Below are 22,523 nucleotides of genomic sequence, written 5' to 3' on the forward strand. Positions count from 1 at the left end.
ATTCTATTGTTCACTCCAACGTAACTCTGCTGAATTCTCAATTTCAAATTTTGTTGTGCATCAGAAACCCTTATGCTTAATTATTGAATTTTTCAGCTTTCTGTTATTTATTGATTGTTGTTATAGATACATATTTGATCCCTTTAGTTTGAGTACCCTAAGGGATTGCCTTTTATCCTTAAATTGGAGTGCCTTGCTATCGAACTCTGGCATTGAAACTAATTATAAAACCTTTCCTTTAACGGTTAGAATTAGACTCTAGACAGCATAGTCATTTCTAAGTTGCGGGGTTCCTATAGGCTTCCTCGGTATACCCCTATTACAAAAATACTTCCTAATACTACAAAAAATATTCCAAAACACATAACCAAGCAGACGGTGAGTTTATGCTACCACTGAGGCTGATATCTCTAATTTGATTGCTGCCTGTTTTTTCTCGAACATGGAACCTTCCGTGGTTTGGTATGACCAAGAAACTTTAAATTTAAACTTAAAAATTTGCACGTTGGAAGGGACATAACTTACGATGACATCTCTGAAGCAGTTAGTTATTTTGATGATTCTCCAAGACTAGACTTTGATGGAATTTCTTCAAGGTAGATTCCCTTGTAGATTGAAAATTTTTAAAGTCCTGCCGGTCCATAAAGTAGGAAGTAAATTCGATATATCGAATTAAAGGCCAATTGCTTAAATTAGCAACAAAATTAAATTGTTCAAAAAAATCATTTTAAAATAATTATCTTTTTTACTTGGGTCTTACATCAAACCTTATTAACATGGCTTTATGCCTGGTCGATCTACGACGACCAATTTGGCTGTTTTTTCCAGTCACTGTATACATGCATCTAAGGGTCGTTCGCAGATTGACACGATTTACTCAGATTTTGACAAAGGCTAAACTTTCCAAAATTTGCTTTCACTCCCCATTTCTTAAATGGATAGTATTTGTATTTGGATAACCGGCGTTATCAAGTTAAAGTAGGTGGTGCATTATCCCATCCGATTTTAGTCAGAAGCTTGCAACGCAGTGAAGGAGACGTTTCCGACCCCATAATCTTGATCAGCGTCACTAGAAGAGTCGATCTAGCATGTCCGTCTGTCCGTCCGTTTCTACGCAAACTAGTCTCTCAATTTAAAAGCTATCGGGCTGAAACTTTCTTAAAAGTCTTATTTCTATTACAGGTATTGCAAGTATATAAGTCGGAACCAGACGGATCCGAAACAATATCTTATAGCTCCCATAGGAACTATCGGGGAAAAAATTTTAAAAAATATATATATCTTTGGTGTTTTTAGCATGTAACCTCCTACACTTGAAAATAACATTGTTTAATTAGTTTTGAATTTCGAATTAAATTTTATCAAATTCGGACGACTATATTATATGGCAGCTATAGGAACAATCGGAAAATTTGTGGTAAAATAATATGAAAAAAGTATATCTTTGGTGTTTTTTAACATATAACCTTCTAAGTTTGGAAATAACATTTTTTAATTAGTTCTGAATTTCGAATTCAATTTTATCAAAATCGGACGATTATATCATATAGCTGTCAAAGGAACGATCGGAAAATTGGCGGGAAAATAATATGAAACAAATTATAGCTTTGGGACTTTTTGACATATTATCTTGTAATATTAGGAATAGGTTTTTTATATTTTTAAGAATTTCGAATTCAATTTAATACAAATCGGTATAGATGTAAACAAAATGGTCTGAAAATAAAGAATGAAATAATTTTTTTTGTAATATCACTGAAGTCATCCACAATCCTTAAAAATTTCACATGATGTTACTAAAGTTGATTATTTCTTATAACTGCAAGGGTATACAAGCTTCGGGTTGCCGAAGTTAACTTCCTTTCTTGTTATAAATGACATTTGTGCCTGCTTCGATTTTTCAAACTTGTTTCTTTATGCGGATGATCTGAAGCATATGCAATGTTAGGCTTTGTTAAGCGAAACACGTACCTTTTCAATGATCCGTATTCCAGATTGTCTGTTTACTCTGCGTTTGTCCGTTCTAGGGTTGAATAAGCTTCCTTTATTTGGAATCCCTTGGGAAATGTCCAGATCAATAGGATTAAGAGGTTGCAGAAAAAGTTTTTTTAAGTTTGCATTGCAATCCTTGCGTTTTAACGAAACGTAGCCACCCTATGCTAGTCAGTGTTCCCTGCTGCATACTTTTTCCTTAAAGGATTGCCGTAGAAATCTTTGCATTCTCATCCTAAATGATCTCCTAGTAGGAAATATTGATTGTCCTCGCCTCCTGGGATGCATTCATTTTAATGTTTCTGTCAGGGATCTCCCTACCCTAGTTCCCTTCGTGGACCGTGCTGTCAGGACTAACTATGCGCTCAATAAATTAAATAAATAAATTAACAAATAAAACGGGAAATGGACATTGTATATAAGCTGCAAAGCAATATTGGAAAGCGCCCCCCACACGCTATTTCAGAAAATGTTATTTGGGCGGCAGACAGATTTAAGCGTTTAAACTGCTTGTGGGCATTACAAGCAATCGAAAGGTATTAATGGAACAAATACATTTTAGCGAAAAAAATTTTTCTGGCATGACAACTGTGGTCATCACAGTTTTGAGCGGTTAGTGGGCGTGGCACATTTTCTTTTTGTCAATCGATAAGTATTGATGAGACAAATAATTTCAGGTACATTTTTTTTCTATCATTGGGCGTGGGCGTGGCAGGAATCTGCATGCCAAGTCTGACTCTCCTAGCTCTTATAGTTTCCGAGATCTCAGCGTTTATACGGACAGATGGACATAGCTAGATCCACTCGGCTAGTGATCATGATTATATGTATATACTTTATGGGGTCGGAAACGCTTCATTCTATCTGTTACATAGTTTTCGACGAATCTGGTATACCCTTTACTCTACGAGTAAGGGGTAATATAAAAATAGTAAATAAGGTTAGGGAATAAGATAATATTAAATATACCTTATTAAAAACCCCCCACATCTGCCATAGATAAGAGCTGATGGTCTTGCTGGGAATCTAAAAGATCACAAACTAGTTCTTACAATCGGATAATCTTTTATCAGGAGCTTACTAAATGTATTTGTAGTAGTGGGGCATATTTAAAGTACTATATATATATATAAATATATAGACGATTTCAAGCACAGTAAAAAACAAAAGTGCTGTTCCTAAGGAAAACTTTTTATAATCAATAATTTTGACTAAGTTTTTTCGCTTTCTTTTTTTACACATTTATAATTCCAGCAAGAAAACGGTATAATCGATGCACCAAAAAAAATGTCAATGTAATACTATTGAGTGTCAAAAAATCTCTGATCTAATTGAACCTATTTTGGTGTCATTCTTTTGGTGTTACTACGCATTGACATTTCTTAGAAAGAATATGTGGTCACTTCGACACTATTTTGCAGTAATTTTAAACTGATTAGGGTTATAAGGCCATTTTTAGGATCAAATCGATACGACCTTAAAATCAATATAACACGAATAAATTTTTGATTGTACACACAAAAATTAAACTAATAAATTCAGTTGCAAATTTTTATTTAATAAAACTTTTTTTTTTAATTAAAGTAAAAAATTTTTGTTTTTAGCCTAGGCAGTCCTTGAAGTCTAAAAGAAAGACTTTTGTATATTATTTTTTATTATCATTGTATAATATATAATTTTTAATATGTACTTACTGAAATCCGTATTTTCGTCCAAATGTATAGCGCTTGAGCAGTTGCTGAACAAAAACGTTGTCCTCCGTTGTCTCCTTTAATAAAAAACTTAAATGAAGAAATCAATTTTCATTAGAAAATTACAAGCGATGCCATCATCAGTGCATATTTAAGATCGCAGTAATGAAAGATACACATTCCTGCGTAAATATTAAATCATTAATATATTAGAATAATTTATGAAAACTTCTCACCTGATTGAAAGAACACTAATACTACAACTTTTAATATTATTTACATTCGTCTTCTTTTCACAATGTCAAGCTCACAATGATATATCGATACCTACGCGAATTTCGAAAATAGAAAGACATGTATTGGTATCGAAGAGATCGTGGATTTGGCCAAAATGACACTAATTAGGATAAAATAAGATTTTTCGTAGGATGTAGTATACTTGTGACACTCATTTAGGATCAAAATTATCCCAAACAAGAAAGGATGTTAATTTCGGCAAGCCGGAGTTTGCATACCTTTGCAGTTATAAGAAATAATCAACTTTTGTAACACCATTTGAAATTATTAAGGATTACTGCTGACTTCAGTGATGTTAAAAAAAATGATTTCTTTCTTTTTTTTCAGACCATTTTTTTTACATCTTTATGTTAGAGTAGTCCGATTTTTATTAAATTTAATTCGAAATTTATTTGCAAGATTATATATTAAAAAACACCAAAGATATAATTTTTTCATATTTTTCGACTAATTTTCCGATCGTTTCTATTTCAGCTATATGATACAATCGTCCGATTTTGATAAAATTTAATTCGAAATTCAAAACTAATTAATAAATGTTTTTTTCCAAGCCTAGAAGGTTATATGTTAAAAAAACATCGAAGATGTAATTTTTTTTATTTTATTCCCCAATAGTTTCTATGGGAGCTATAAAATATAGTTGTCCGATCCGGCTGGTTTCGACTTATATACCACCTGCAACAGAAACAAGATTTTTTGGGAAAAGTTCAGCCAGATAGCTTTAAAACTGAGAGACTAGCTTGCGTAGAAATGAACGGACAGACGGACATGGCTATATCGACTCGACTAGTCACGCTGATCAAGAATATATATACTTTAAAGGGTCGGAAACGTCTCCTTCACTGCGTTGCAAACTTCTGACTGAAATCATTATACTCTCTGCAAGGGCATAAAAAAGGCGAAAAAGTGGCTCAAGTGCTTATTACTAAGAAATTTCAAGAAATTTTGCAGTTTCTATTAATTTTGTTTAATCCAACTTTTTGCATCAAAAAATTTTAATTTTCAAGACGGGAGAAAAAATTTTTAAAGTAGTTAAAGTTTAGTTAGTTTAAAAGTTTTTAAACTGTATAACTTATGAGATTTGTTTACTTTTGATGTAACGAACTTTCTTTTCTTACAAACTGAAAACCTTTTAGGATCACATTTCGATTTGCTTGCAATTTTTTTACGCATACTATTCGTTCAAGAAGTAAAAACAAGTATTACGATTAGGCCCAAAAAAAATATTTTCCACTTAAAATTTTATAAACATTTTAGGTTTAAAAAGTTTTGTCAAGAGTTCAATTTTTTTAATATTTTGTAGAAATTTAAATGTTTCTATTATCAACACCTTCCTATATGACCATTTATTTAAAAGTTTAACCAAAAATTGTAATTGTCTTCTGTAGAAAAGAACTCTATTCCTGTAAGAAACGAGCATTTATCTGTTACAAGTGTGTATAAATTTTGATAAAAATTAATTTTGAGATGTCTAAAAATTTGCCCGATTACCCTGAGTCTTACAATTTTGTGTTGGCAGGTTTGAATTATTTTTAATGGACGCGTTACAGGCAGCGCTCTACAATATAGTTTACCCAATCGCCGTGATCGACAGTCCACTTCCTTGACAAAGAAGACTTCTCCTTTTCTTCGCTCCTTGCAAAATCACAGGAAGCCACAATATGCTGCTTTGAGGGCAGGTGCCTGTCCAAAGTAGACTCAAGGTACTCCAGAAATTTTTTTAGGTGTGCCATTCACTTTCAATTAACCACTACTCAACTAGAGAGATAAGAGGCGATATTGCTTGCTGCTTGTATATGTGATTTTGTGCATGAGACCGTCGAGCCATACTCGATCGAAGGCTTGAGATACATTGTGTAATATTGCGCTGCAGTAGACTTCGGAGATGTGAACCAAAAGTTTCGGCTGCCTGATAAACTTCTTATCGCCTTAACTGTTTCGATGGGAGACCTCAAATTTGCAAGAGCCCTCCACAAAGGATGTTTTGTAAAGAACCGTTTTCAATGTTCGATACACCCAAAAAATAGTAATCAATATGCCATTATTATGGTGTCAATGTGATAATATTGAGCGTCAAAAAATCTTTTATACGAAGAACATATATTTGAAACTATTTTGGTGTCATTTTGATATTTTTGGTGCCAAAGGCACTACGCATTGGTATTTTTTTAGTTAGAATAAGTGGTCACACTTACACTATTTTGCCATAATTTGAAACTTATTAGTATAAACATGACATGAATAAATCTTTGATGTTACACCCAAAAAGAAACAAATACATTTTTGTTGCAAGTTTTTTTTTGATAAAACGATGTTTTTTTAAATTAAAGGTAATAATATTCTCTCTAAGCCTAAGCATTAGAGTCTAAAAGAAACATTTTTGTATATTATTTTTTATTATTGATGTGTTAGGTAGGTGGTCAAAAATCACTGAAACAGACCCAAACTTGAAAGAAAAAAAATATACATATAAATGTTCAAAGTGTGTGTATATAAGATCGCAGTAAGGAAAGAAAAACTACTAACCTGATTTAAAGACCACAAATACTGCATTTCTTGTATTATTTACATTCGTCTTCTTTTCATAATGTCGAACTAACAGTGATATATCGATATCTACGCTGACACGATAGGCGCAATTCGAAATTCGAAAATAGAAAGACATTTATTGGTAATGAAGACACCCAGGATTTGGTCAAAATGCCACACTCAAAGATATTAACACACATTTTATTTCCAACTCAACGAAGAAATTAAAATTACGTGAAGCTGTACGACTCTATTAAGATATTTGATTGCAGTGAAGTAAGCATTCAAGATTCTACACTTAATTATAAAAGGTAATTCCTTCAAATTTATTTTTATTTTAAATGAGAAAACAATTCGTTTATTTATATATTTATATATATATTTATATATATATGTATATATATATATATTTTTTTTTTTTTTTGATCCGGATCACAAGCCGAGTCGATCTAGCCATGTCCGTCCGTATGAACGTTGAAATTTCGGAAACAATAAAAGCTAAAGCAGTCAACCTTGGCATGCGGATTCCTGGGATTCCTGCACAGCGCAAGTTTATTTCAGCACGCCCACTCTAACACCCATAATACTCGAAAATCTTTATCGCTTGCAGCTTGAATGCTAGAAACAAAATTTTAATTGAAATGTATTGGTCTCATCGATGCTTTTTGATTGAGCCTAAAACCAACTTGCTATGCCTACTACATCGCCCACAAACTGCTAAAAACTGAGGCGGCCATATTTTTCATGTTAGAAAATTTTTTTGTAGTAAAATGGATTAGTCATATCTGTCAAAAGCCCACAAATGGCTGAAACGAACAATCAGTATGTCGCACACATTACCATTTCGCCATGCTCTTTATACGTATATCTCCATTTCTCTTTTGCTCTCTTTAGCTGAGTAATTAAATAACACAATCTAATCAAGTCAAATTAAGGTAAAAGTAACTGAATATAAATGTATTTTTTAATTATATACTCGTATGCCTTATTTATTGAATCTTCCTTTTTATGAGACTAACAATAAGTATATCAAATCTTAAGAATATAACTTAACTTACAGTCATGTAGACTGAATTTAGACTAATGGGCTCTTACAATTATTGCTGGGCTGGCAAATCTTTTCGAAGCAGATGAGTTTTGTTCGAAACCCGTGTTAGGTTTCTTCCGAGATTGTTTGGGTGCTGTGTAAGCTTATTATGGTAGGCCGCTTTCCGCTGTGCTATTTCATCATTAACCGGTGGTATGCCCAGATCCCTGTGGTGATGTTTTCGTTCCGAACATACCAAGTGATTCTTCGCAGTATTTTTAATTGTGTGCGCTTTATGATGTCAACGTTGCTATTGCTCGCGTTACCTAAAGTTGAGAGCCGTAGGTCCAAAGGAGCTTAAGGGTGGGGTTGTAGAGAAGAACCTTAAAGTCTAGACACAGGGGTGATCGAGAAGATACTAATTCCTTTACTTTATTGACGTGTTGGTCATCGGTTGACCTCGATGGTCGTCCAGAGCGCTCCAAGTCCGGACCCTTTTTTAAGTCTTTTTACCACTTATAAAAATTTATCTGGGACATGGTGGAATTAGCAAAGGCCAAAGGCCCAGTGCGCTATTTTGTGGGACTCCGGCTTCAATGTTATACTCGTTCGATGTCGTTGCATTGCATCTCACCTCGAGACTCTGTGGTAGAGGTACGACTTAAGAAACTTATGAGTGTTTTCTGGCAGGAATGTTATGATTTTATGCATGAGGCCTTCAAGCCCCACCTGGTCGAAAGCCTGAGATACGTCGAGGAATATCGCACTACAATATTCTAGATTTTCGAAGGCTGTACGAATTTCTAATGTTATCCAGTTTATTTGCTCGATGGTTTCGTGACTTTCTCGAAAACCGAATTGATGAGCCGGGATAATGTTTTTTTTTTTTTTGTAAATATGGTGTTACGCGTGTGGGCAGGCATTTTTCTAGTAATTTGCTGCGGGCCCAAGTGCCCGTGAAGTTTCAGATCGGAGTAACTGGTTCTATCGGAGAGCTTAGATTTGGGTTAGCTCTTCACAAAGGGTGTTTTGTACTGGTCGGCGCTCTTCATCTTGCTTGAGGGTTTTGGTGAGTCTGCAGGAGGCTTAATTTAAGAGTTGCTTCGAATGGTGTGATCTGCAAGATTGCCAAGCGCGTCTTAGGCGTCGTTTTTTCCGAACTAGTTGTTTGACTTGCAGATTAGTTACGCAACTGGTGTTAAGATTTTGGCTGCAGCCACGAGTACTGGCTCCAGGGCATCAGCACAGGAGTCGAAGTCATTCTCAATGTTTAATTGTGGTGTTATCTCAATGTGGGAAGCCTGAAGTGGTGCTCGATTACTTTCGGTTTTTAAAGGAGAGTTATAAAAACAGGCGAGTGACGGATCATCGGAATGATAAGTTTGATAGCGATTTGAAGCTAAATTTCTTGGGTTGTTCTTGGTCACAGCGAAAGCAATTAGGTCCGGAAGTTTTCTGGGATCAGTTGGCCAGTATGTGGGGCTGCCAGGGGAGACATAGTCGAGTTTGTTGCTCTTGTTTATAATTGCATTGTACAGTTGCCTTCTTGTAGGCGTTGTAGCCTCCTCCTGCTAAAAATCGATCTCTGAGTAAATTGTAAAAGTCCATGAGTTGCTCTTCAGTTATTGTAAAACGTGGTAGGCAATAAAAACGGCAATAGTGATACTGAAGTTGCCTGCTTGTAGTTTTATAGACGTAGCCGGCAAATAATTTGTTGCAAGCCTCCGATGAAAGTGGTGATTAATGCTTTCCCTGATTAAGATTCCGATTCCTCCGCGGGTCTTACCGTCCGGATGATGGAAGTTGTATTTACTTGTGAGATGCGTTTCTGCCAGCAGCATTATATCTATTTGGTTTTCATTGAGGAATTGAGTTATTTCAAAATTGTGCCGTGAAACGCCATTGGCATTCCACATAGATATTTGAAGGCGAGACATCGATTATTTAGATTGTTGGGATGTGTGCAAATTAATTAAAATTTTTTTGATTTTTCATAAGGTTTTGCATCGTTGTTTTCATAAAGGACATAAATTCCATTATACACTGTTATATGGTTTCGATGCTGTTTGGTATTTCTCCTATTGCTTGCTAAGCTTTTATTATATTTTGCCCACAGCATTGAGCTTGTGGGATCGCCGTCGGATTGCCAAGTCCTGATTTTAGGGCACTGGCGTATGAAACTGCCCCATTTGTGTTTAGGGGCCCAAATGAAGATCTGGGATTGCACGTAGGCATTTTGTGCATTCTGGGAGCCTGCATATTTTACTTGTTGTAGCCGACTCTTCAGCTCTTTAAAGACCGTCCAGCCTCGATAGTTTGCGGTATGGTTTTATCCACATTTCTTCGACTTTGTGTCTTCTTTGCTTGCAGGGCACGGAGGTGATCGAAGCTTCGCAGACTGATCAAATCCCGCAGTTATTCCTGGTGAGTCCATACTCTTGGCAGTTTGTGCATTGCAGCGGACTATATCGCTTATGCAGTTTTTCAACAATAATCTTTCTATGCAACATGAATTGCAGTTAGTAGATCGGGTGCACTTAATTTTTTTTAAAGGCTCTCCTTTCTGGCTCCAGTTCGACCTTAAAGAGTGGTTGCGGCTTTTTATTTTTGTTGAAAATATTAATAATATTTTTTGCGAAGAATCCTTTTTCTTTCACTGCCTCTAATATCTCATTGGTCGATACGTCGGGCTATATGCCCTTTAGCACTACTTGCAAGCCATTGTTACTTTGGAGCTGGTACGTGTAGAAGGGGTTTCTTAGCCTCGTCTAGATATTTGGTTGCAGCTCTGAATTGATCTTTAGTTTTAGCTTGAAGCTTTGTTTCGTGAATATTCCTTTTGACAAGAGGAGTAACATAAAAGTTGTCATTCCCGACCAGTGCAAAAATTTTCTTTCCTAGGGCATTTAAGTTTTGTTCCCTTATGTAAATTGGTGGGGGCTTTGGCTTCTTTAGTAACGCCTGTCCATCTTCGAATCTGTTGTTTCTGTAGTTTTGGTTTATTTCCAACCATTTTATTTTTGTTAGCTTTCGTTTGATTTGAATGTAACGATCCATGCCAGTCTATATAGCCGGACCCACTTGTTGTTGCTTGATATTGCCGATATTGGCATTCGTATTTAAGTTTGGCTTTGCAATTTTATTCTGCGCTGCAGAAGTTGACGACGCATTCGAAATCGCGTTGTTGGTAAGGGAGACCGTTGATGTTGTTGTTGCAGAAATTAATGAAGTTGCATTGCTCGTTGCTGGTGAGTTGTAAGTCGAAGCTGGGGGTGGTGTTCTGCATTGCACCCTCCATGAAGTGCGGAGTTGGGACCGTGCTCTCGCGCTGTTAAAGGTCAGTAGGGCTGAGTTGTTCTTTGAATAAGTTCTTTCTACTTCTGTATCACGGGTTAAGAAGTATGAGATATAACTGTTTCTCTGGTCTACGGAGCATTTACGCTCATTTTTTGAATCGCCACTCATTGAGCTATTTCTCGTAGCACTTCTTAGTGCACTATTTTTATACAAAGCACTTATTATTGTTTATTATTAGAGTATTATTGCCTTTTTAGTACTCTACTCCAGTATTTTTAGTTATTTGTTTTTTACTATAAAGCTAATTTTCCGGAGCTCGAGCAAAACACGTCTGCACTCTGCGGGCGTTCAACTACTTTTTTGTATTTAAAGTTCATTATTTTGAAGTACGAAGTGACTTCACTTGGAACGTGTCACTGGCAAGGAATTTCATAAGTAAAAACTCATTGGAAATATTCAAACTTTCCCTTCACTTAATTCACTTGGGACGTGTAAATTGCAGGCCATACAATAAATGAGTACAAGAAACAAGTGAAATCCGAAGTGACTTTGAACATTTTTCATTTGAATATAGTTATAAAATATAGTAGACACCCGTTCAAAATCATCCATTCAAAACTTAAGCTTAGTAGTAGGTAACAAGTCCAAAACAAGAGAAAACGCTAAAATTCAATGTATCGACTATAAGATACCCGTTAGTCAACTTTTAAATCCAAAATTAATAAAAGTTAAGTTGAGATGACCGCGTTAAAATTGGAATATGGGCCTTGCCATCCGAGGGTTGGTCATAGACTAATGGGAAAACTTATTCGACGCTGTAAAGTTCTTGCCCGTTAATATTACGGGTACGAAATTTCTGCTTTTTCACTGCCTTGTTTCTCCTTTCTCCCGATAGAAGGAACAGAGAAATTCTATAAATTGTTAGTTATTTAATAAAATAAATCAGACGCGCACTGTGCCCTCTTTTAGGGCCAGCAGCGCTATTTGCCACGCAGCCCGGCCTCCAAGTACCCTTCAGTTCTGCACTAGGCGCGGAGTGACAAATCAGACGACAACAAGCTTTTTTTATTTTTTTCTTGTGCCTAAACAAAAAGCAAAAGACAAAAGCTATCGGGCAACAAATAAAGGCTACCTTAAGTGCAACATGTTGTGCGCTGATCCACGTTTAAAGCATACACATGAAACCAAGCTTCAGACCAAATCCAAATACCTAAAGAAAGCTAAGAAAAACTAAAACACGTACCAACTAAAATGCAGCGAGATATTGCAAGTGGTACTAAAAGGAATCGAACCCCACGTTACTCCCAAGGGACAAAAAAAGAGTTCTCTGTTAAGAACGTCAATAACATCATCAACAGAAAAAAGACAACACAAAGAAGGGACGTGCAAACCAAAAGCTAATCTGCTTGTCTTAAAAAGAGCCTGTGACGTACCTGACAATCCAACGGATCGCCGTCATCAAAACATCGTCTTATGGAAGTCACTCGCACCATACATTGGGCAGAAAATGCACAGCTGCGATCCATTGAAAAACTTTCTTCAACCAGTACAAAAAATGCTCTGTGGAGTGCTCACCCAAATCTGAGGTCTCACATCGAAACAGCTACTTAAATCGTATCTCTGCAACAGAGTCTTCGCAGAAAAGTGCAATTCAACAACATCTGACTACTACATTATCATGGCAATAATAAAAACCTTAAAAATAAAAAAAAATTAAAGTAAATATTAAGTTTTTAAAATTTAAAGAAAATAGAGTAATAAATATGGGCATGATCGCGCCTGTTTTAAAGAATTTTTTTTTTGTAATTAGAATTAAAATTTTTTTTATAAAAAGAACGAATCTTAAATAAAAAAATAATATTGGTATTTTTCCCACACTTATTAAGAGAAATCCTTATTTTATTTTTATTACCATTATAATTCTTAAAAAATACTATAATCATTTATATTTACGTTAAGTAAGTACAAAAATTTTGTAACATTTAAAAAAAAAGTTGTGTACCTTTTTTTAAGCAAACTCTGGAAGTGAAACCTACAAAAAAAAATGCCGGAAATATACAGTATTAGGTAGAGGTAGTAAAAGCCAACTTTTTGAGAAAGTGCGCAAAAGTGTACTTTTATACCAACTGAGCATAATAAGAATTAAATTCTCTACAAGATAAAAAAGGTTTTAGAAATCAACCGAGCTGGACTCACTTTGTAGCTATATTTAAAAATCAAAATTAACTTAAAGATTTTTTTTTAGGGTTAGAACTTACATAAAAGCATCACAATCATTTAGGACAATATTAAATTCAAACACACAAGTTACAAATCCCTCTGATTGGATGGTATTCAAAAAATTGCAGTCCTTTGCATATTTTTACACTTTCTGACCATTTTAACTATTTTGAATAGTTGGTGATTTACTAGAGCTGAAATAAAAACAGACTTAAACCGCTGAAAACTTAACAGCGGTGCAATCTATTATATTTTTCTGTTCGTAACATTGGAGATTAATTTCAATCATTTTCAAACCACTTTTGAACAAGAAACGAAATTAACTTCGGTAAGCCGAAGTTTGCAAACCCTTGCAGTTATTAGAAATAATCAACTTTAGTAACACCACGTGAAATTTTTAGAGATTGTTGCTGACTTCATTGATATTAAAAAAAATTATTTCATTCTTTTTTAAGACCATTTTTTTTACATCTATATGTTAGAGTAGTCCGATTTTTATTTTATTGAATTCAAAATTCTTAAAAATATTAAAGATTGTATTCCCAATATTATAAGATAATATGTCAAAGAGTCCCAAAGCTATAATTTGTTTCATATTATTTTACCACTAATTTTCCGATCGTTCCTATGGCAGCTATACTCGTAAGCAGCAGCTATACTCGTAAAGAAAAGAAAGGAAGTTAACTTCGGCAAGTCGAAGTTAGTATACCCTTGCAGTTATAAGAAATAATCAACTTTAGTAACAACCTTAACTGCATGTGAAATTTTTAAGGATTGTTGCTGACTTCAGTGATATTAAAAAAATATTTCATTCTTTTTTTCAGACCATTTTTTTTGACATCTATATGTAAGAGTAGTCCGATTTTTATTAAATTGAATTTGTTATTCCCAATAAGATAATATGTCAAAAAGCCCCAAAGCTATAATTTTTTCATATTATTTTACCACTAATTTTGCGATTGTTCCTATGGCAGCTATATGATATAGTCACCCGCTTTTCATAAAATTGAATTTAAAATTCAGAACTAATTAAAAAATGTTATTTTCGAGCTAGAAGGTTATATGTTAAAAAACACCGAAGATCTCATTTTTAAAAAATTTTTTCCCCGATAGTTCCAATGGGAGATATAAAATATAGTTGTCCGAGCCGGCTGGTTCCGACTTATATACTACCTGCAATAGAAAGAAGACTTTTGGGAAAGTTTCAGCCCGATAGCTTTAAAACTGAGAGACTAGCTTGCGTAGAAACAGACAGACGGACATGGCTAGATCGACTCATCTAGTGACGCTGATCAAGAATATATATACTTTATGGGGTCGGAAACGTCTCCTTCACTGCGTTGCAAACTTTTGACTGAAATCATTATACCCTCTGCAAGGGTATACAAATTATATCTTCAGTGAGTTTTAGCATATAACCTCCTACGCTTGGATATAACAGTTTTTAATTGGTTTGGAAGTTTGAATTAAATTTGATCAATTTGGGCGAAAATTGGTGGTAAAATAATATGAAAAAATTATATCTTCGGTGTTTTTGAACATATTACCTCCTACGCTTGGAATTAACATATTGTAATTGGTTTCGTATTTCGATTTAAATTTTATCAAAATAGGATGACTATATTATATAGCTGTCATAGGAACAATTGGAAAATTGGTGGGAAAATAATATGAAACAAATTATAGTTTTGGTGCTTTTTTGACATATAATCTTCTAAGGTTGGAAATAACAATTTTTCATTCGGTATGAATTTCGAATAAAATTCTATCAAAATCGGACGACTATATCATATAGCTGCCATAGGAACGATCGGAAAATTGGTGAGAAAATGATGTGAAACAAATTATCTTTTAATATTGGGAGTATAATTTTTTTATATTTTTATGAATTTCGAATTCAATTTAATAAAATGGTCTGAAAATTTCACATGGTGTTACTAAAGTTGATTATATCTTATAATTGCAAGGGTATACAAACTTCTGCTTGCCGAAGTTAACTTCCTTTCTTGATTGTTTATAATTCCAATTATTTACTGTTCACTTAGTATTAGTATTTTGTTTGAAATTTATTTTACTAAATCTTAAATTATTTTCCTGATTTTTATTTTTATTTTTAAATTTATAATACATACCTATTTGCAAAGTGAGCACGGAAATAGTTTAATTCAAATTCTTGGGTCTTTGCCAAAGCATTGGCCAAGTCCGGCGGACTTAAACGGTTATTATTTATTTTATTGATTTATCCCAGCGTTACAAACATGTAGCATATTTATAAATTAAGGCGCTAGGCACAATTGTAAAATTTAATAGTTGAACTTATATGCTTTGGGTAGATTCAGATGGTATGAGGGCAAATAGTTACAACTCTTAATAAATACAATTTAAATATATAATCACTTTCATTATTAATACTTTTTTATTTTTATTTTTCAATTGTTATTAAATGAGAAAAGGCTTTCTCATATTGAACAGTCAGACTTGGCATGTAGATTCCTGGGCTTCAAAGCACAAGTTTGTTTCAGCTGGGTGCCACGCCCACACCGTAGCGCCTACAGTTTTTATGATAGAAACAAAATTTTAACTGAAATGTCTTTGTCTCATCAATACCTTTGTCTCATCAACTGACCTAAAAACCACGTTCACTCTAACGCCCACAAACGGTTAAAACGCTTAAATCTGTCTGCCGCCCACATAACATTTACTGAAAAAGCCGGTAGGTGGCGCCCTAAAATATCGCTTTGCTGCTTATATATCTCCATTTCCACCTCCACTTCATTTGCTCAGCAAGGCACTTTCACTTTTTATTATTAGGTATGACCGATCGCGGATTCATTTAGAAATGGACTGACTCCTTAATCGTATCTTTTAAAACTTATACTCCACCACAAGCTTTTCTTTATTACTTCTAGAACTTTAATTTTTTAAAATAAAAGCGTATGATTAAAATGACGCATCTCGCTGCAATACTTTAGGCTGCGAACATAAGATTTTGGGCTTCGAATGGAAACTTGTGTTTTCTTAACGATTGGTTTATTTATCTTAGCAGGACGGTCAAGAGCGCCTCTCAAAATTAGTGAAAAAGGCATAGCAAAATCTTAGGCAAAGGAAAAGATAATTTTAATAAAGACAAGGGCAATATAGCTGATATTGAATTGAACATTTTTGAAAAATTATTTAGACACATTAATTTAACAGAAAAAAAGAAAGAAAAATTAGGAATATCATTTGAAGAAGCAAAATTTTTTTTTGTGAAAGGTGCGATAGTCAATAATGTCTTAGCTCGTTAAGAGATGTTTTTACTTAATCAGTTTAATATATTTATAATACTCTTCCAGAAAAGAAATTTAAAATAAAAAATTATTTTAGTGGGAAAATGTGGATCATAACATATTCAATCATTGTAAAAAAAAACAAAAAATAGTGTTGGGTTATACATTTCTGACTCAGAATGAAAAATAATTGAAAGGAAACACTAAAAAATATATTTACAACGACTGGGCAATTTAAAGGAAAGCGTATTATATGTCGTATAACTTTTGTGTGGCGTTAATAATTAAAGAAATATATATAAACGGCCCCATGATGGTGGTTCCTTGTAGAGTTGGGCCGCAAGATCACATTAAAATAAGTCTAAAAACTTTTTTTTTTGGTTTTTCCAAAGAAATTTGATCAGCTTTAAATGTGTTTTTAATAATAAAAGCCAATTTAGGTGATTTGTGTTTAAGCTTACAACTATAACGTAACCTATCGAATTTGCAAAATATATAAGTTCGTAGTAATACACTCTATTAATTTCAAAAAGGGGAAAATTTTTAACAGTTATGTGACGTTGAGTCAGCAAGCAATAGTCATACTAAGAAAGCTCTAAAAATACCTAAGTATTACCCAAAACAAGATTTGAATAAAGATTTTCAGTAAAATTGTTGAAATGAGAAGCTCTTGGAATAAGCGGACAGTTTACACAGATGAGGGCTTAGAAATGTTTTTAACAATATCTTATAATAATTTTCCTTAAGCATTCTATGGATTTCAGTATAAACGAAATTTAAAACTTATTAGGTATAAGGATATTGTTTTTAAATTTTAGCTTTCGTCTTTTTTTCCCAATCCAATTAATTTTTTTTACGTCTTGGTATGCAATTCCTTTAATTTTTGCAATACCTTTTAAATGATCTATTACTCGAAACAATCGCACGATTATTGTAGAAGAAATTTTGTGTATTTATTGTAGCGCTTTGTTACTACGTGGACTGCCGTCCACAGTGATACATTTGTGCTGCATTTAAATTCGTTTTGCGACTGTTCAATTAAAGAACAACCGCTAGATACTAAAGCAATTAAGCTTTTTTAACTGCTATTCTTTAAATTGGTATATTCTTTCCTCTTCTTGATTTGGAAAGGTCTGACATTAACTGAGTTGGTACTGCCTAACGAAGTACTTATGTATCAAAACTGAATTACCCTTTAAAAGAATGGAATAAGAATGCTAAGAGTTTATTCAAGCTTATGAAAAGAAAGGTAATATAAACGTTACCTGGTTTTTTATACTGTCCAAGTTGGTCTTTCTTATTATCTTTATAATCAATTAATCAATTAGAGGGTACACAGAGCCAACTAATTTTTTTGCACGTTTTACTGAAAAATTGAACTCTTTAACAAAAAAATTAGGGTAAACATATATTAAATAAAAATAACTCTTTGTCTTTGTTTTATTAACATTTAAAGTTATGCGAATTGTAAACATAAATACGTGTAAGTTGGATAGTCCCGCTAAGCGTTGTAAACTATTGCATAACTATAAAAAATATATTACATAATAGTACCACCCTAAATATAAGGGGAATTGCACCACGTAAATCCAATTAAAACAACACGGGACAGACGAAGCGTGAATTCTGTAATCGCTGAGACAGTGAACGAGACTAGAATCTTTCTAAGAGCTAAGCGTGGCTCAGTAGAAAATATGATAAAATAAGAAGGGAAGTTAACTTCGACAAGTCGAAGTTTGTATACCCTTGCAGTTATAAGATATAATTAACTTTAGTAACAACTTGTGAAATTTTTAAGTTTTGTTGCTGACATCAGTGATATTAAAATAAATTGATATCATTCTTTTTTCAGACCATTTTTTTTTACATCTTTGTTATGTTAGAGTAGTCCGCTATTTATTAAATTGAATTAGAAATTCTTAAAAATTATAATCCCAATATTATAAGATAATATGTCAAAAAGCCCCAAAACTATCATTAGTTTCATATTTTTTTCTCACCAACTTTCCGATAGTTCCTATGACACCTATATAATATAGTCGTCCGATATAGACAAAATTTTATTTGAAATTCAAAACTCATTAAAAAACGTTATTTCCAAGCTTGGAAGTTTATATTTCAAAAAGCACCACAGCTATAATTTGTTTCATTATATTTTCCCACCAATTTTTCGATCGTTTCTATGCCAGATATATGATATTGTCATCAGATTTAGTTAAAATTTAATTCGAAATTTAGAACTAATTAAAAAATGTTATTTCCAAGCGTAGGAGGATATATGTTAAAAAACACCAAAGATATAATTTTTTTTGTAATTTTTTCCCGGTAGTTCCACTCTGAATCAATAAGATATACTTGTCCGATCCGGCTGGTTCCGACTTATACACTTTTGGGAAGGTTTCGTCCCGATAGCTTTAAAACTGAGAGACAAGTTTGCGTAGAAACGGCAGACAGATGGAAAGATGGACGGACAGACGCTAATCAAGAATATATATATTTGATGGGGTCGGAAATTTCTCTTTCACTGCGATTCAAACTTCTATCTGAAATCATTATACTCTTTGCAAGGGTATAAACATATGTATATATGAAAATTACGAGCTTTTACACTGACAGTTGCCAGATGGACGAAAATGTTCCACTTGACGCTCTTTCTTTTGTTTACCATTTTAATTTCTTCATATACATATGGGCCGTTTATAATTTTTAAAAGTTTTAAAAAAATAGCTAGTTTTCAAAAAGTACACTCTATTTGCAAGTCTAAATATCCATCTGTAGATATCCAATTGATTTCATGTCTTTTGCATAAAATCCTCTGAAACCTCGACTTTTTGAATAATTTATTTAAACACACAAAATTATTATATTCTTAAAAATAAAAACCAATTTTAATTTTAATTTTACTACTGCCCCCACGAAAAACCATTTTTTTAATTTTAAAATATGCCATCATTTGTCACCTACAATCTTTTATTTATAAGTTGGAGCGATTGTTTTTGTTGTTAAGATATCGAATTTAATGAAATAAGCCCTCTAATATTTTCAGCAGCCGCTGAATAAACGTAAATTAAAAATTTAGAATTGGTATAATTAATACTCTTCATCTTAATTAAATAATAAAATATCAACAGGTAATTCTCAGAATTACAAACGCCATTAGGTTCTAATGAGAGCGGGCGCTCTCTGTTGATAATTTCTGAATAAGAATGGAAATATATTTAATGATGTTGGTGGTTCCTTGTAGAGTTGGGCCGCAAGATCACATTAAAATAAGTCTAAAAACGAAATTTAATCAGCTTTAGATGTGTTTTTAATAATAAAAGCCAATTTAGGTGATTTGTGTTTAAGCTTACAACTATAACGTAACCTTTCGAATTTGCAAAATATATAAGTGCGTAGTAATATACTCTATTAATTTCAAAAAAAGGGGAAATTTTTAACAGTTATGTGACGTTGAGTCAGCAAGCAATAGTCATACTAAAAATGTATATTAAGAAAGCTCTAAAAATACCTAAGTATTACCCAAAACAAGATTTGAATAAAGATTTTCAGTAAAATTGTTGAAATGAGAAGCTCTTGGAATAAGCGGACAGTTTACACAGATGAGGGCTTAGAAATTTTTTTAATATTTTTTTATAATATTTTCCTTAAGCATTCTATGGATTTCAGTATAAACGAAATTTAAAACTTATTAGGTATAAGGATATTGTTTTTAAATTTTAACTTTCGTCTTTTTTTCCCAATCCAATTAATTTTTTTTACGTCTTGGTATGCAATTCCTTTAATTTTTGCAATACCTTTTAAATGATGTATTACTCGAAACAATCGCACGATTATTGTAGAAGAAATTTTGTGTATTTATTGTAGCGCTTTGTTACTACGTGGACTGCCGTCCACAGTGATACATTTGTGCTGCATTTAAATTCGTTTTGCGACTGTTCAATTAAAGAACAACCGTTAGATACTAAAGCAATTAAGCTTTTTTAACTGCTATTCTTTAAATTGGTATATTCTTTCCTCTTCTTGATTTGGAAAGGTCTGACATTAACTGAGTTGGTACTGCCTAACGAAGTACTTATGTATCAAAACTGAATTACCCTTTTGCATAAAATCCTCTGAAACCTCGAAATGTTCCACTTGACGCTCTTTCTTTTGTTTACCATTTTAATTTCTTCATATACATATGGGCCGTTTATAATTTTTAAAAGTTTTAAAAAAATAGCTAGTTTTTAAAAAGTACACTCTGTTTGCAAGTCTAAATATCCATCTGTAGATATCTGATTGATTTCATGTCTTTTGCATAAAATCTAAAAACGAAATTTAATCAGCTTTAAATGTGTTTTTAATAATAAAAGCCAATTTAGGTGATTTGTGTTTAAGCTTACAACTATAACGTAACCTTTCGAATTTGCAAAATATATAAGTGCGTAGTAATATACTCTATTAAATTCAAAAAAAGGGGACATTTTTAACAGTTATGTGACGTCGAGTCAGCAAGCAATAGTCATACTAAAAATGTATATTAAGAAAGCTCTAAAAATACCTAAGTATTACCTAAAACAAGATTTGAATAAAGATTTTCAGTAAAATTGTTGAAATGAGAAGCTCTTGGAATAAGCGGACAGTTTACACAGATGAGGGCTTAGAAATTTTTTTGATATTTTCCTTAATATTTTTTTATAATATTTTCCTTAAGCATTCTATGGATTTCAGTATAAACGAAATTTAAAACTTATTAGGTATAAGGATATTGTTTTTAAATTTTAACTTTCGTCTCTTTTTCCCAATCCAATTAATTTTTTTTACGTCTTGGTATGCAATTCCTTTAATTTTTGCAATACCTTTTAAATGATGTATTACTCGAAACAATCGCACGATTATTGTAGAAGAAATTTTGTGTATTTATTGTAGCGCTTTGTTACTACGTGGACTGCCGTCCACAGTGATACATTTGTGCTGCATTTAAATTCGTTTTGCGACTGTTCAATTAAAGAACAACCGTTAGATACTAAAGCAATTAAGCTTTTTTAACTGTTATTCTTTAAATTGGTATACTCTTTCCTCTTCTTGATTTGGAAAGGTCTGACATTAACTGAGTTGGTACTGCCTAACGAAGTACTTATGTATCAAAAATATGTCAGCAAGCAATAGTCATACTAAAAATGTATATTAAGAAAGCTCTAAAAATACCTAAGTATTACCCAAAACAAGATTTGAATAAAGATTTTCAGTAAAATTGTTGAAATGAGAAGCTCTTGGAATAAGCGGACAGTTTACACAGATGAGGGCTTAGAAATGTTTTTATTAATATTTTATAATAATTTTCCTTAAGCATTCTATGGATTTAAGTATAAACGAACTTTAAAACTTATTAGGTATAAGGATATTGTTTTTAAATTTTAACTTTCGTCTCTTTTTCCCAATCCAATTAATTTTTTTTAAGTCTTGGTATGCAATTCCTTTAATTTTTGCAATACCTTTTAAATTATGTATTACTCGAAAAAATCACACGATTATTGTAGAAGAAATTTTGTGTATTTATTGTAGCGCTTTGTTACTACGTGGACTGCCGTCCACAGTGATACATTTGTGCTGCATTTAAATTCGTTTTGCGACTGTTCAATTAAAGAACAACCGCTAGATACTAAAGAAATTAAGCTTTTTTAACTGTTATTCTTTAAATTGGTATACTCTTTCCTCTTCTTGATTTGGAAAGGTCTGACATTAACTGAGTTGGTACTGCCTAACGAAGTACTTATGTATCAAAACTGAATTACACTTTGAAAGAATGGAATAAGAATGCTAAGAGTTTATTCAAGCTTATGAAAAGAAAGGTAATATAAACGTTACCTGGTTTTTTATACTGTCCAAGTTGGTCTTTCTTATTATCTTTATCAATCACTTAGTTTAACACAAGTCAATAATGAATAGTGCTTAGCTGTAGCTAATTTTTACTTTCACTGCTTTATACCAAAAACCCAAAAACTAGTTACAGTTAATTGCAAGAAAAATTGACTTGTGTTAAGATAATTGCATAATAAATGTAGTAAATATATTAAGAAAAAAACTATAAAAAAAATAAACTTAAATTAAACATTTAAAATTGGTATTATAAATACTCTTTTGATCTTTATTAAATGTATTTCCATTTTTATTTAGAAATTATCAACAGGTTGTTAAATAACTCAGAAATACAAACGC

General features: G+C 32.8%; 1 protein-coding gene across 46 annotated transcripts in view; it reads right to left on the reverse strand.

Annotated features, from left to right (window-relative positions):
• The window catches only part of LOC108032711 (meiosis regulator and mRNA stability factor 1), a 430,692-nt gene extending 408,477 nt beyond the window's left edge, over positions 1 to 22,215 (reverse strand). For 12 of the 46 annotated variants that reach the window (XR_007765277.1, XR_007765278.1, XR_007765276.1 and 9 more), the window contains exons 1-4: positions 17,867 to 17,986; positions 17,588 to 17,703; positions 12,267 to 12,528; positions 3,687 to 3,773 (exon numbers count right to left, since the gene is read on the reverse strand). Coding sequence is in view for 15 of the 46 variants with exons in the window: in XM_050890031.1 (XP_050745988.1) it covers positions 3,687 to 3,773; positions 12,267 to 12,359 (180 nt within the window). In the remaining 31 variants the exon portion in view is untranslated. Of the gene's footprint in view, positions 1 to 1,971; positions 2,058 to 3,686; positions 3,774 to 12,266; positions 12,529 to 17,214; positions 17,516 to 17,587; positions 17,704 to 17,803; positions 17,987 to 22,172 lie in introns of those variants that run through there. The other 34 variants (XR_007765279.1, XR_006367507.2, XR_006367506.2 and 31 more) reach the window with 22 other exon arrangements.
• Positions 22,216 to 22,523: the final 308 nt, after the last annotated feature.

Source organism: Drosophila biarmipes, unplaced genomic scaffold (assembly GCF_025231255.1).
Source record: "Drosophila biarmipes strain raj3 unplaced genomic scaffold, RU_DBia_V1.1 ptg000015l, whole genome shotgun sequence".
NCBI lineage: Eukaryota > Metazoa > Arthropoda > Insecta > Diptera > Drosophilidae > Drosophila > Drosophila biarmipes.